General features: G+C 41.6%; 1 protein-coding gene across 1 annotated transcript in view; it reads left to right on the top strand.

Moving 5' to 3' along the window:
* LOC120572646 overlaps positions 1-16,972 on the top strand; it is a 45,376-nt gene that overhangs the window by 21,991 nt on the left and 6,413 nt on the right. Inside the window, exons 6-8 of the mRNA XM_039821964.1 lie at positions 9,297-9,470; positions 10,815-10,988; positions 11,269-11,324. Of these exons, the coding sequence (XP_039677898.1) occupies positions 9,297-9,470; positions 10,815-10,988; positions 11,269-11,324 (404 nt within the window). The remainder of the gene's footprint in view (positions 1-9,296; positions 9,471-10,814; positions 10,989-11,268; positions 11,325-16,972) is intronic.

Here is a 16,972-nt window from a genome sequence, read left to right as displayed (position 1 = left end):
TGGATAACCACACGACCTGCAGCAGCCAATCAGATCCATTCTGACTTTGTAGACATCACGACAGAGGTCAGAGGGTTCTCCGACCCACAGAAGGAGGAGTACTTCAGGAAGAGATTCACAGATCAGGAGCAGGCCGGCAAAATCATCTCCCACATCAAGACATCACGAAGCCTCCACATCATGTGCCACATCCCAGTCTTCTGCTGGATCACTGCTATAGTTCTAGATAAAGTAATAAAAAACAGAAAGGAAGGGGAGCTGCCCAAGACCCTGACTGAGATGTATGCAGAATTCCTGCTGTTTCAGATTCATCAGACAAAAGAGAAGTATGACCTGGAAGAGTGTGACCCAGAAAAGTGTATTCAGTACATTGAGTCATTAGCAAAACTGGCTTACCATCAGTTGGAAAAGGGCAACCTGATCTTCTATGAGAAAGATCTAGAAGAGAGTGGCATTGATGTCAGTGGAGCTTCGAAGTGCTCAGGAGTGTTCACAGAGATCTTCAAAAAGGAAAGTCGGGGAAAGAAGGACAAAAAAAGCTTTAGCTTTGTCCATCTGAGTGTTCAAGAGTTTCTGGCTGCTCTTCATGTAGAGAGGGCAGTCATCAACAGAAACAAGGGCAGTCATCCCAGAAACCAACCTGGGATCTGAAGAATCAATGTGATCCAATATCCCTCTCTGGACCGGACCTCCCGTGCGTAGCGCTTCTCAAATCTCCACCTCCTCCACCTGTAGATAAGGCCAAATCAGTTCTCTCAATTACTATTCAGAAATAAAATCAATTGCTTAGGCTACAGTGAAAATAAAATGAAGTGATATTTCAGTTAACCCATATTGAAATATCTAAATCTCTTCAGTTGTACAACCGTTCTCAAATGTCTTCTCTTAAGTATCAAAAGTATCCATCCATCCATCCATCTTCGTCCGCTTATCCGGTATCGGGTCGCGGGGGGAGCAGCTCCAGCAGGGGACCCCAAACTTCCCTTTCCCGAGCAACATTAACCAGCTCCGACTGGGGGATCCCGAGGCGTTCCCAGGCCAGGTTGGAGATATAATCCCTCCACCTAGTCCTGGGTCTTCCCCGAGGCCTCCTCCCAGCTGGACGTGCCTGGACACCTCCCTAGGGAGGCCCCGAGGGGCATCCTCACCAGATGCCCGAACCACCTCAACTGGCTCCTTTCGACGCCAGGGAGCAGCGGCTCTAACTCGAAGCTCCTCACGGATGACTGAGCTTCTCACCCTATCTCTAAGGGAGACGCCAGCCACACTCCTGAGGAAACCCATTTCGGCCGCTTGCACCCTGGATCTCGTTCTTTCGGTCATGACCCAGCCTTCATGACCATAGGTGAGGGTAGGAACGAAAACTGACCGGTAGATCGAGAGCTTTGCCTTCTGGCTCAGCTCTCTTTTCGTCACAACGGTGCGATAAATGGAATGTAATACCGCACCCGCTGCCCGATTCTCGACCAATCTCCCGCTCCATTGTCCCTCACTCCGCGAACAAAAAACCCCAAGGTACTTGAACTCCTTCACTTGGGGTAAGGACTCATTCCCTACCTGGAGAAGGCATTCCATCGGTTTCCTGCTGAGAACCATGGCCTCCGATTTAGAGGTGCTGATCCTCATCCCAACCGGCCCTCACATCGGCTGCGAACCGATCCAGTGAGTGCTGAAGGTCGCAGGCCGATGATGCCATCAGGACCACATCATCTGCAAAAGCAGCGATGAGATCCCCAGCCCACCGAACTGCAACACCTCCCCACCCCGACTACGCCTCGATATCCTGTCCATAAATATCACAAACAGGATTGGTGACAAAGCGCAGCCCTGGCGGAGGCCAACCCTCACCTGAAACGAGTCCGACTTACTGCCGAGAACCCGACACAGCTCTCACTTTGGTCGTACAGAGATTGGATGGCCCTGAGTAGAGACCCCCTCACCCCATACTCCCGCAGCACCTCCCACAGTATCTCTCCGGGGGACCCGGTCACGCCTTCTCCAAATCCACAAAACACATGTAGACCGGTGGAGCATACTCCCAGGCCCCTCCAGGATCTTTGCGAGTGAAGAGCTGGTCCGTTGTTCCACCGACCAGGACGGAATGCGCCATTGTTCCTCCTCAACCTGAGGTTCGACTATCGGCCGAACCCTCCTTTCCAGCACCTTGGAGTAGTCTTTACCAGGGAGGCTGAGAAGTGTGATACCCCTGTAATTGGCACACACCCTCTGGTCCCCCTTTTAAAAGGGGAACCACCACCCCAGTCTGCCACTCCTTTGGCACTGTTCCAGACTTCCACGCAATGTTGAAGAGACGTGTCAACCAAGACAGCCCCTCCACACCCAGAGCCTTGAGCATTCTCGGACGGATCTCATCAATCCCGCGCGCTTTGCCACTGTGGAGTTGTTTGACTACATCAGTGACTTCCGCCGGGAAATCAACGCCAATCCCCGTCATCCTCCAGCTCTGCCTCTAACATAGAGGGGTGATTAGTCGGATTCAGGAGTTCCTCAAAATGCTCCTTCCACCGCCCCTATTACCTCCTCAGTTGAGGTCAACAGTGTCCCATCCTTACTGTACACAGCTTGGATGGTTCCCCGCTTCCCCCTCCTGAGGTGGCGAACAGTTTTCCAGAAGCACTTTGGTGCCAACCGAAAGTCCTTCTCCATGTCTTCTCCAAACTTCTCCCACACCCGCTGCTTTGCCTCTTTCACGGCAGAGGCTGCAGCCCTTCGGGCCCTTCGGTACCCTGCAACTGCCTCCGGAGTCCTCTGGGATAACATATCCCGGAAAGACTCCTTCTTCAGTCGGACGGCTTCCCTGACCACCGGTGTCCACCACGGTGTTCGTGGGTTACCGCCCCTTGAGGCACCTAAGACCCTAAGACCACAGCTCCTCGCCGCAGCTTCAGCAATGGAAACTTTGAACATTGTCCACTCTGGTTCAATGCCCCCAGCCTCCACAGGGATGCACGAAAGCTCCGCCGGAGGTGCGAGTTGAAAGTCCGTTGGACAGGGGCCTCCTCCAGACGTTCCCATTTACCCCGCACTACACGTTTGGGCTTACCAGGTCTGTCCAGAGTCTTCCCCACCCCTGACCCAACTCACCACCAGATGGTGATCGGTTGACAGCTCTGCCCCTCTCTTCACCCGAGTGTCCAAAACATACGGCCTCAGATCAGATGAAACGATTATAAAATCGATCATTTACCTTCGGCCTAGGGTGCTCTGGTACCAGGTACACTTATGAGCATCCCTATGTTCGAACATGGTGTTCGTTATAGACAATCCATGACTAGCACAGAAGTCCAACAACAAACAACCACTCTGGTTTAGATCAGGGAGGCCGTTCCTCCCAATCACGCCTCTCTCAGGTGTCTCCATCATTGCCCACGTGTGCATTGAAGTCCCCCAGCAGAACAATGGAGTCCCCCACTGGCCCCCATGCAGGACTCCACTCAAGGTCTCCAAGAAGGCCGATTATCCGAACTCCTGTTTGGTGCATATGCACAAACAACAGTCAGAGTTTTCCCCCACAACCCGCAGGCGTAGGGAGGCGACCTCCTCGTCCCACCGGGGTAAACTCCAACGTAGCGGCGCTCAGCCGGGGGCTTGTTAGTATCCCCACACCCGCCCGGCGCCGCACACCCTGAGCAACTCCGGAGAAGAAAAGAGTCCAACCCTATCCAGAGTACAGTTCCAGAACCGAGACTGTACGTAGAGGTAAGCCCCACCAGATCTAACCGGTAGCGCTCCACCTCCCGCGCCAGTTCCGCCTTCCCCACAGAGAGGTGACGTTCCAGTCCCCAGATCCAGCGTCTGCTGCCCGGGTCTGGTCCGGTCGAGGCCCCTGACCTTCACTGCCACCCATGTGGCAGCGCACCACCCCAGCGGTTCCTCCCACAGGTGGTGGGCCCATGGGCTGGAGAGATGGGAGCCCGTAGCTTGTTCGGGCTGTGCCCGGCCGGGGCTCGTGGCAAACCCGCCACCAGGCCGCCCGGCCGACGAGCCCGCCTGGGCCTGGCTCCAGACGGGGGCCCCGGGCTTCTCCTCGGGCAGGGTCACTCCATTTCTACCTTGTTTTTCCATTGGGGTTTTTGAACCATTCTTTGTCTGGCCCCTCACCTGAGACCACTTTGCCTTGGGAGACCCTACCAGGAGCACAAAGCTCCAGACAACACAGCCCTCAGGTTCACAGAGACACACAAACCTCTCCACCACGATAAGGTGATGGTTCACGGAGAATATCAAAAGTATATAAATCCCTTTCAGGTATCAAAAGTACATTTATATTAATAGGTAACCTTTATACAAAAAATACATTTCTAATTCAAGTTTTATGGAACCTACCTTAGTAACATTAACACTATTCTTAATATAATTGCATAAATTGCATGTAAACATCTCTCAAATTCTATTATTTTCCCATAACTTAAGATACAGTGTTGTAATTTAGAGAAATTAAGACATGCGTGCTTATTTATCCCTCCCTGCACAGGTAATAGTAGAAAGAATGCACTAACAATTAGCCTCTTTAAGTTACTTCACCATAAACTCCAGTTAAACAATTAAACACACAACTTGTACTAACATTCATTCAACAAATATCCACAGCTAGCAATAGTGTTGAAAAGCAACATTACTTTTCATAACCAATAGATAGAATCATTAGCCTTTTCACAGGAAATACACTGTACTCTGCTAGCCTTTTGTGGCTAATTACCCTATTAGCATATGAATACAGCATCTTAGCTAACCCGTTAGCTTTGCACTATTAGCAATAGTCAGTATTAGCACCGTTCTCTTAATACATCCATGATTAGCACCGATTAGCATTAACACCGGTGGAGATTTGAGAAGCGCTACGCACGGGAGGTCCGGTCCAGAGACGGATATTGGATCACATTGATTCTTCAGATCCCTGAGTCTTCCAGGGGTTAGAGATTCCCAGTTCAGTGGGCTGGGTGGCAGCTACAGGATCAAGACTCAGAACTTATACGGATTGCCCTGGAATCCTTCTTCATGGTGGTAGGACAAACAGAAACCAAACTAATATGGGCCCCAATGTTGAACATCTCTGAACTCTTGTCATCAAAGAACAATTGAGCTCATAGAACTGAAAAGGGTTTCTTTTATGAGCGCACTTTATTATTTTAGTTGTTATTTTTCATACCTGTGTTTTATCTGTATATGTGTATGCCATGTTTCTGTGTATATTAATACACTTCTCAAACTATATCTTGGTTTCCTAGTCTCTTTATTGATGTTCAATTCTCTGGCTCTTAACAATCTAGTTTTCTTCTGGTTCTGGTCCAAATTCACAACACTTCCTAACACTACTACGAGCTATTTCATAAATGTACATTCTTACTACATCGTAATAAGGGTTACAAATATTGTATTTTACTTGTGTTTCTTTTGTATCTGCTAGCCTTTGCAACTCATTTATAAATGCTTTGTAAAGCATAGCAAGTCCTCACTTTAGATGGGCTCACATCATGTAGTCAACTAATCAGTAGTAACTCATGAGTTAATCATGGATTGATGTGTTGGTAAGTGCTTGTTAAAGATGCATTAACACAGTAACTATCCGTAGGCATATTTCTGAAGGCATGTCCAAATAGAGCAATACGTGTGTGTCCAGGTTCTGGTAGCCTTTGGAAGTCATTTATAAATGCTTTGTAAAGCATAGAAAGTACTCACTTTCGATCGGCTCACACAGTATACTTAACTAACCAGTAGTAACTCATGAGTTAATCATGGATTGATGTGTTGGTAAGTGCTTGTTAAAGATGTATTAACACTAACTATCCGTACGCATATTTCTGAAGGCATGTCCAAATAGAACAATACATGTGTGTGTCCAGGTTCTGTTAGCCTTTGGAAGTCATTTATAAATGCTTTGTAAAGCATAGAAAGTACTCACTTTAGATGGGCTCACACAGTATACTTAACTATCCAGTAGTAACTCATGAGTTAATCATGGATTACATTATTGGTAAGTATTTGTAACAGATGTGTTAACACCCCAGCTATTAGTTTAGGCCTTTTTCTAAATCATAACCTTTTATTTAAGACATGAACAAATGTAGGTCTAGATAGTCTGTTAATCATTAACTTCCTAGTTTTAAACAACCTTTTACGTTCCTGAGTACCTAGTTGATAATGGTAAAATTACTTAATTTACAAATGGTTAATGCATCATGTAGGAATTATTAAAAAATATACTGATAAACATTTTACATGGGCTTACTTACTATGGACCAACCATTTACTAACTGCATTTACAAATGCTTTACTGATTAGAATGAATGTAGGAACTATGCTTTACAAATGATAAACAAATAAATTACTACTAGTTTGTAGATAGATTATAAAGGGAAAATTATTTAATTTACTAATGGTTTTTGCAATATTTAGAAAGTTTCAAACTTCTATTTGTAAACATAATTTTCGAGAGCCTTATTTACTATGAACAAACCATTTATGACTGTGTATACAAATGCTTTATTCATGAGAATTAACATAGGAGCAGTGCTTTACAAATGATGAACAAAGCATTTAGCAATAGATAGTAACTGGTTTATAATGGGAAAATTATTTCATTTACAAATGGTTGTTTCATTATTTGCTAAGTATAAATCATGTACTTACAAACATATTTTTCAAGATAGGCTTATTTACTATGAACAAACCATTTATGACTATGTGAACAAATACTTTATTGATGAGTTATGTAAGAACAATTAATTAATAATGATGAACAAACCATTAACTAATAGGCTTGTTTACTATGAACAAACCATTTATAACTGTGTGAACAAATACTTTACTCATGATGAACTATGTATGAACAATTAATAAGTAATAATGAACAAACCATTAACTAATAGTTAACTAATGCTTAATAAATGATGAATTATGGATAGTTATTATAAAGTGCTACCCAAATTTCTTCTTCAGATTCATTGTACCTCCACAGATTTATGCAGCCAAATGAAGAAAAAAAGATATGCCACTTCATCGTTCATTTGAGGCTGAAATTAATTAGTGTGAATGATTGGGATCCAACAGATTTGACTATTCTTTGAAAATTCCTTTAATAGTTTTCTGACTCCAGTAATATACACAATACAAGACATACATTTGTTGTGTTTGAATCATTAACTCAGTCTGGACAACCGTAGAAATGTGATTGTTGTAATGTAAGACTACGTTAAGGCAAGGCTTAATGCTAAATTTGGATTTTTTGCTCAAATCTGATATTTTTGTTTGGCTGTTCACATTACCTTTTAAAATGCAGCCTATATCAGATTCCAGGTTTCCCGCATGTGCAAAAGAACAATAACAATGACATCAGACACAGCACGCTATTGCACTAAAGTTATGGATGTTATGGAGGAAGTAAGCATTTTGGCTTTTATTTCAAAATGTTTGTGTAATGGCAGCCGTAACATTAATGAGCACGTGCTGAGGAGGAGAAGAATGAAGAGAGAGCGAGAGAGACAAATTGGCTATTTTGGCCTTTTGTGGGGTTATGGCTGCAAATTCCCTACAGAGGTCTGTGAGACCACTCTGAGTAGTGACTCTCAGGTCAGGAATTATAAAGCTATAAAGGGAGATCCATGATATTACATTGTATTTAGCTGATGCTTTTATCCAAAGTGAATTACAGTGACTGTCAAGTGCAATCAACTATGTAGGTAAAATTAAGGAGAGCAAGTATCACATAGAAGTACATTAGCTTCAATACATTACATACATTAGACTTTCGGCTGTCCTGATCAAGGAGGAGCTCGTTCCACCATTTAGGAAGCAGGACAGAAAAAGTCTGGATTTCCTTGAGTGACTATAGTCTTCCCTCACAGTGAAGGAGCAGCAAGCATATTGGCCATTGACAAGAGCCTGAACCAGAACCTGAGGGTCAGAAAAGGTTGTATCCTTCTGAGATTATGCTGCATGTATCTACATGATGTACAGGTTGTAGTCAATGTTGACAGTGAGGGAGAGTTGGCTGTTGAGTGCCACACCCATGTTCCTAGCAGTCCTGGTAGGGACTACCACAGAATTGTTGATCTGGTTGGAAGAGCCCTTCCCTAGAAGAAAAAGCAGCTCAGTCTAGTCAAGGTTGAGTTTCAATTGGTGTGTGGACATTCAATGAGAGAGGTCAGTCAGACAGGAAGAGATACTTGTTGGTACTTGTGTTTCAGACTGGGGAAAAGAGAGAATTAGTTAGGTGTCATCTGCATAGTTGCGGTAAAAAAAGCCATGTGAGTGAAAAACAGAACCAACAGGGAGTTGGTGTACAGAGAGAAGAGGAGGGGTCCTAGGACAGAGCCTTGAAGGAGCCCACTGTGAGTGGACAAGGTGGTGTTTGGTGATTTTTGCCCCAACATCGCCTTCCAAACAATGTGGAAATGGTTATGTTTAGGGATAAGGTTAGGGTTAGCTGCCTGGAAGGCAACGTTGTAGTCCAAAATATCATTGAGCGGACAAGGTTCTGACACAGATTCTCTCAAAGTTACCCGGTAGGTGCAGTCTGTGATGTAAGATGTGACCAGAGAGTGTGCAGAAACTGAGACACAGATCCTGAAGGGGGAACATGGTAGTTCACTGTTTCAAATACTCTAGTCTGTCAGAGAGAATTTATATATGTTTCTCTGTCCTGTTCTTCACATCAGTGAGGCTTTCTTCTCTTGTTTCAACAAAGTGAATAAATGATGAAGTGACTGGAACTATCCATCACCTCTCACGCATGGATTCTCAACGTCCCAGCTGTTGCCCAGTCTTTGAGACACAGCTGTTGTCTGTTTTTTGTAATCAGTACACGCGGTTCACAATAAACGGTTAGTCAGCAAAGTTAACAATACACACTTTGAAATTACGTGTCCTGTTTTTGTTTCACGTATACTATCTGCTTGAGTGAGTGAAGCTATGGGCTGAGCTCTGTTATCTCGACGCAGTTTGTTTTGGAGAAGAGTTGTCAGGCAAAGTGGAAAGGTGCGTGTCATGGAGGATATTGGGAGCAATGCCAGTAAAATTGTTATAACACTTTTTTTGAAAATAGTTAAATGAGGTTAAAATTGCACATTGCAACTGTTATTTGGAACACTCTCAAGTCAGAAATAATAAACATGTAAAGGGTGAACCAGATCTGTCACAGTGTTTTCATTTTTCTTCAGTCAGTTAACCATGTTTCTTTGATAATACAATTTAGTAATGCCTACCTAAATATAAGTATAAGTAATGTCAAATACAGATAGAAATTCTTTTTACATATGTTCTGTACATATGTTTAGGCTGACTGGCTGTAACCTGTCGGAGAGAAGCTGTGAAGATCTATCCTCAGTTCTCAGCTCAGAGTCCTCTAGTCTGAGAGAGCTGGACCTGAGTAACAATGACCTCAAGGATTCAGGAGGGGAGCCTATCTCTGATGGACTGAAGAGTCCACACTGTAAACTGGAGACTCTCAGGTTAGGAATAATAAACATGTAAAAGGTGAACCAGATCTGTCACAGTGTTTTCATTTTTCTTTAGTCAGTTAACCATGTTTCTTTGCTAATACAATTTAGTAATGCCTACCTAAATATAAGTGTAAGTAATATCAAATACAGATAGAAATGCTTTTTACATATGTTCTGTACGTATTTTTAGGCTGAGTGGCTGTAACCTGTCAGAGAGAAGCTGTGAAGATCTGTCCTCAGTTCTCAACTCAGAGTCCTCTAGTCTGAGAGAGCTGGACCTGAGTAACAATGACCTCAATGATTCAGGAGGGAAGCTTCTCTCTGATGGACTAAAGAGTCCACACTGTAAACTGGAGACTCTCAGGTCAGGAATAATAAACATGTAAAGGGTGAACCAGATCTGTCACAGTTCTTTCATTTTTCTACAGTCAGTTAACCATGTTTCTTTGATAATACAATTTAGTAATGCCTACCTAAATATAAGTGTAAGTAATATCAAATAAACATAGAAATGCTTTTTAACATATGTTCTGTACATATTTATAGGCTGAGTGGCTGTAACCTGTCAGAGAGCAGCTGTGAAGATCTGTCCTCAGTTTTCAGCTCAGAGTCCTCTAGTCTGAGAGAGCTGGACCTGAATAACAATCACCTCAAGGATTCAGGAGGGAAGCTTATCTCTGATGGCCTGAAGAGTCCACACTGTAAACTGGAGACTCTCAGGTCAGGAATAATAAAAATGTAAATGGTGAACCAGATCTGTCACAGTGTTTTCATTTTTCTTCAGTCAGTTAACCATGTTTCTTTGATAATACAATTTAGTAATGCCTACCTAACTATAAGTGTAAGTAATATCAAATACAGATAGAAATGCTTTTTACATATGTTCTGTACGTATTTTTAGGCTGAGTGGCTGTAACCTGTCAGAGAGAAGCTGTGAAGATCTATCCTCAGTTCTCAGCTCAGATTCCTCTAGTCTGAGAGATCTGGACCTGAGTAACAATGACCTCAAGGATTCAGGAGGGAAGCTTATCTCTGATGGATTGAAGTGTCCACACTGTAAACTGGAGACTCTCAGGTCAGGATTCAACTTCTGTTAAACAAATAACCATTAAATGTGCTTGATATACAAGTTAATGTATGTTAGAAAAAGAGATACCCAACATCTTTTGGACAATTGTTGTGTTTTCACAGCCCACAACTTCCATGTTTTGATACAGTCTCACTCAGTGGCGGCTCCTGAAAAAATTATCAGAGGGGGAAATTTTTCTGATTGAACTTTTTGTTAATGAAAAATAACTATTTAAAACAACATCAACTGCGATTTGAGGTGTGTGTGTGTGTTTGTCCATCCAGTCTGTCAGGCTGTCTGATCACAGAGAAAGGCTGTGCTTCTCTGGCCACAGCTCTGAGCTCCAACCCCTCCCATCTGAGAATGCTGGACCTGAGCTATAATCATCCAGGAGCCTCAGGAGAGAAGCTGCTTTCAGCTAGACGGGATGATCCACATTCCAGACTGAACACTCTAAGGTATGAACAGACAGCAGAGCTCACTGTTGGTTCACAGTGTGTACCAGCAGCTCTGGTGATAACAGTGGAGACAGTAACTGATGTGCTGAGAATCTCGTCCCCGCTGAGTCTCAACTCCAATTAATAAGTTACATTCTTATTGGAGCACTTTGAGGACATCTATTATGTTGATGTTCAGATTTAATCTTTGACCTTGGAAACATGAGATGTTTGATATATTTTGATGATGAGAGATGAGGAAGCTTCTGAGGGTTCATTCTGACTTTGTTTCTTCCTCCAGGCTGGATCATTGTGGAGAGCAGTGGCTGAAACCTGGTCTGAGGAAATGTATGCTGAGTGAGTATGCTTTCTCTTTGATTCATAAAAACAAGGCACAACATCTTAGAGTAGGATTAGTGTTGTGTTAGTATTATTTTCGATTGCTATCAAGCATCAGTTAAAATGGAAGTCACATTGTGAAAACTCTTCACACGGCGAAACAGAAGTCACAAATTGTGGATAATTTCATTGCTTTAACACAAAATGCAGTCAATGACCACATTTTCCAAAATCCTTGAACTCTTTTCTCATGCAGACTACACCTCAAGGAGAACACTTTATTTCTGCAGCACATTGTTCAAATGCTAAGACTTGTAATTGTTATTTTTTTATATACTTTTCATTGACAGCATAAGTTGATCTGTTATTGAACGTATGGTTATATCATGTGTTAACTGTGTTTAATGTCCATATTCAATCTGGTATACTGTATGTATTAGTAAAATTGGTGGGATTTGTGATGAGGAGTAAAAATTAAAAGGGAATAAAGTCGGATTTATAAGAGACAAAGTAAGACGAACAAATTAAGTTAATCAGTGCCTAACTAATAATCATGAACTAAAATATCATTTTAATCTGATATAAACTAGGAAATGTATTTAAACTAAATATTTACCTAGCATCCCAAAATAAACGAAACGAAAAAGAAAAGAGATCAGGTGAGTTAGAGGTGAAATGAATGTTTGAAATGATTATTGCATAATGATATCTGGTTTCACTAGTATATTGATGTTATTCTTTGTTGAATGTTATTGAAAGTGTCATTCAGTTTTTGTCATGACAAGTTAGGTTTAGAGTTAGGGTTAGGTTAGGGTTAAAACACAACGCCTGGGATGGGCGCTGCAAAGGGCACGGGCACAAGGGGAACACTCGTGTGAATGAAATACTTTAAAACCTCCTTTAAAAACAAGTTTGGTTATATAAAAGCTGTTTAAAAGAAGGCCGGATATTAAAGGTAGGTTAAAAGAACCACTGGACAGGACGGACAGCGGGATAATAAAACTTTAAATAAAAGGTCACCTCCACCCCTGTCCTTGCCGCTCCTGGAAACATTTACAAAATAAAAAACAATATATACAGAGTTTATGAAAATAAATGCCCAGCGTCGCAATACAAAAGAAAGTCTATCCCAATCTATCTCCACATAAAAAGGGACTAAAAACATTTAAAAAGTCTAAAATACTGTCTGAATTACTTGCCCTTGAGTTTAAAAAAGTGCCATACATACCATTGAAAATCAGTCATAAGTGCTAGATTTAAAAGTGCTTAAGATGTAAAAGGGCCACACAATAAATAACCATAAATAATTTAAAATACATCATAGAATAAAATCACACTGTTAGTCAAGCATAAAACCAATGGCATGTGTATTATCATGTTAAAAACTTGAGGCAAGTAATTCAGTGTGTACTAATAAATAACAATAATAATAATAATAATAATTAACATTAAGAATAGTGAAAAAAAGAAACACAATAAAATGATTATTAAAATATAGATAAGGCAGAACATAAATTATAAAGGACAAACAAGGCATCTTTAAAATATTTATTTAAGAAAAACGTAAAAACATAGAATTCATCAAAACCAAATTGTACCCCAAAATGTTAGTTGTCAGCGCTGTATCATGAAAAATTGTATGTCATTAAAATGTTTTTACACGAACATTGGTACTTGTATCAACACAAATTGTGATTTATATGACACACATACTTATTCAGGGGACATACACCACTAAATAGACGACTGTATATATTAGTTGAAAGACTCAAATTTTTCAGCTAGCTGACAGGCTAATCGCTAGCATGTTCGGTCATTGAATTTCATTGTAAGGCTAGCCAGGCAGCTTGGCTATTTGTACATTTGTTTGATTACTAGCTGCCTAGCAGCCGGTGTTCTATTGCGGTCTGGCATGTTATTTTCGCGACAATGCCCCCGAGGCTGGGTGGAAACCTACCGTGAGAGCTAATCAGCACATATCTGCATTCATCAACCACCAGAAGAGAGACAGACAGAGACAGAGACAAAAAGTGAGAGAGAAAGAAAGTGAGAGAGACAGAGACAGAGAGAGAGACAGAGAGAGAAAGAGAGAGAGACAGAGAGACAGAGAGAGAGGGGGAGACAGAGAGACAGAGAGAGAGAGATAGAGAGAGGGGGAGACCGAGAGACAGAGACAGAGAGAGAGAGAGAGAGACAGAGAGAGACCGAGAGAGAGACAGAGAGAGAGACAGAGAGAGAGACAAAGAGAGAGTGAAACAGGTTGTGTAGTATGATGGTTAACTAACATTTCAGCAGAGGTGTTCATTTCCATCCAGGTTCAGTAGCTTGCCGGTTAGAGATGAGACTATAAAGAGAGGTAAAGAGATGTGTGAACATTGTGAAGTTCTGATCTAATTAACAGTCAGTCTGTTAACAGAGCCCTACGGCATCGTCCACGATGACAAACGGCACCTCTGATTAATATTTAGATAATTTTATAACGGTTTAATGTAGCTGCTTACCGACTTTTCCTGCTAAAAGCTAAGGAGTTAGCCATCACAGGGGTGTCTTTGGTGTCTTTGTCGCCTTTACAGAAGGTTTTCTATCCAGCCTGGAACTTGTGCCTCTTTTTGGAGTTGTTCAGCAATAAATCCAAACTCTTAAATCCAAGATTTATCCACTTGATGTCCATAATATATCATGTTTTCGGTCATTTCTGCCACTAGCTCTGTGCTACCGTCTAGTATAAATCTCCCATGATGCTTTGCGAGAGTGTGTTGACATTTTTCAACAAATGGGAAGGCAGGTCCGTCACACAAAGACTATGTAGTGGAAAAGAGAGTTCACTGCAGGGAATCCGAGCGAGAACAAAGAGTAAAGTGAAAAAGAGATACCAACAATTCCTCTTATTATACAGAGAAGAATGGCGTCACTGTTTAGATATTTGGGATACATTTGGGTCTTTTTTGAAGAAATGTAAATAGTTTGTCATTTATATGAGTTATAATGTTCATTATGTTTATTTTTGCAGTGGATGACTCCAAATATATAGGAGAACTGTTTTAGACAAGACAAATGCTTGTGTAGCATTGCTGTGTGTGTGATGTCAATATATGACATTATTATTTTGATTATTGGCAAAAGTGTCTGGACTTTTTTGAAATAAATTATATATTTTGTCAACTGTGTAAGTTATAATGTTTATTTCTTCACAGTTTGACACCCAAGACATATGGGAACTGATTTAGACAGGAGACTGGTTTAGCTTTTATTGCTCTGTGTGTGATATCAATAAATATCTGTGAGATTAATTTTCCGTTTTATGCATTTATTTGTCTTTAAGGTCATACAACATTTTTTACATTCAAGTGACCTCACTACAGCACACATATTCTAATAGCCCAGTTTTTCCTGAAAAACATGATGTACATTGATTGACTATAGAAAACAGGGTTGATGTTTTACAAGGTTTTTTAGAAAATAAAACCAGATGGACAAGGAATTGTAAAAATAGCCTCAGGGTGATGAGCGTTCATAAATAAACCATCAGGTGTGTTAGATGATAATCTGCTGCTGTGCTATGTCTCGTTTTCTCCGTCAGGGGCCTGTGAACTCACACTGGACACAAACACAGCACACAGAAAACTCAAACTATCTGACAATAACAGGAAGGTGACATGGGTGATGGAGGATCAGCCATATCCTGATCATCTAGAGAGGTTTGATTGGTGGCCTCAGCTGCTGTGTAGAGATGGTCTGACTGGTCGCTGTTACTGGGAGGTTGAGAGAAGTGGAAGGGTTGAGATATCAGTGAGTTACAGAGGAATCAGGAAGAGAGGAGACAGTAGAGACTGTTTGTTTGGACGTAATGATCAGTCCTGGAGTCTGAACTGCTCTGATGATGGTTACTCTGTCTGGCACAATAACAGAGAAACATCCATCTCCTCCTCCTCTGTCTCTGGTAGAGTAGCAGTGCATGTGGACTGTCCTGCTGGCTCTCTGTCCTTCCTACACAGTCTCCTCTGACTCACTGATCCACCTCCACACCTGCAACACCACATTCACTCAGCCTCTCTATCCTGGGTTCTGGGTAGGGTCTGGTTCCTCAGTGTCTCTGTATTCTCTGAGCTACAATTATCCAGGAGACTCGGGACAGAAGTTGCTTTCAGCTAGACAGGAGGATCCACACTGCAGACTCGAAACTCTACGGTATGAACAGACAGCAGAGCTCACTGTTGGTTCAAAGTGTGTACCAGCAGCCCTGGTGATAACTGTAAAGAATCTCATCCCTGAGACTCAACTCCTATTAATAAGTTACATTCTTATTGGAGGACTTTGAGAATGTCTCGATTATGTTGATGTTCAGAGTTAAAGTGATGGTTCGGAGTAATTTCACCCTAGGGTCTTGAGCCAAAAAAAAACAGAAGCTTTTTTTACCTGGGTCGAACATTGGGAGAGTTAGCATTATCAGCTGAATAGCTTAGTGCAGGCGCTAATGGATCCAGGTTTGTATCTCGTAAGCTACCCCACTAATAATGTCCAAACTGATACCAAACTTCTACAGTAGTACAATATGTTATACACTCATAAAACGATGGATTGGAAAGTTTGTAAGTACACCAGGAGTTTATGTAAATAACACTTGCCTGCTGGCTTCTGCTCGCTGCTGCTGCTGTTACCAGTAGTAAGTACGCTTAGGGCCGTCTACAAATTACCACAACGAAAAGAGATACAACAAAAATATTTATTAATGTAATGATTAAATAAGGTAATGTCTCCAAACTTACCTCAATTTTAACTTGTCTCCTGCTAGTTATACTACAGCACTTACATAAAAAAAAATAAAAGTTAAATTATAAATATTTTTATTGTATCTCTTTTCGGTGTTGTAATTTGTAGACGGTCCCTAAGCCAGAAGCAGCAGCAAGCAGAAGCCAGCAGGCAAGTGTTATTTACATAAACTTCTGGTGTACTTACAAACTTTCCAATCAATCGTTTTATGAATGCATAAGCTATTTGTACTACTGTAGAAGTTTGGTATCATTTCGGGCATTATTAGTGGGGTAACTTACGAGATACAAACCTGGATACGTTAGCCCCTACACTAAGCTATTCAGCTGATAGGGGGGGTGTTTGCCTTGAGGTCATGGTGCAAAGGACCCTAGGGTGAAATTAATCTGAACCATCACTTTAATCTTTGACCTTAGAAACCTGAGATGTTTGATATATTTTAAAGATGAGAGATGTGGAAGCTTCTGATGGTTCATTCTCACTTTGTCTCTTCCTCCAGGCTGGATCAAGGTGGAGAGCAGAGGCTCAAACCTGGTCTGAGGAAGTGTGAGTATGCTTTCACTTTGATTCATAAAAACAAAGCTCAACATCTTACAGTAGGATCAGTATTGTGTTAGTATTTCTTTTTGATTGCTAACAATCATCAGTTAAAATGGAAGACACATTGTCAAAAATATTCACACAGAGAAACAGAAGTAACAAACTGTGGATCATTTTTCATTGCTTTAACACAAAATGCAGTCAATGATCACATTTTCCAAAATCCTTGAACTCTTTTCTCATGCAGACTCCAACACAAGCATAACACTTTATTTCTGCAGCACATTGTTCAAATGCTAAGACTTGTAAATGTTATTTTTTATTTACTTTTCATTTACAGCATAAGTTGATTTGTT

Source organism: Perca fluviatilis, chromosome 14 (assembly GCF_010015445.1).
Source record: "Perca fluviatilis chromosome 14, GENO_Pfluv_1.0, whole genome shotgun sequence".
Classification (NCBI taxonomy): Eukaryota; Metazoa; Chordata; class Actinopteri; order Perciformes; family Percidae; genus Perca; species Perca fluviatilis.
The sequence above is the reverse complement of the archived record's forward strand: the minus strand, read 5'-3'. Positions and strand labels throughout refer to the sequence as shown.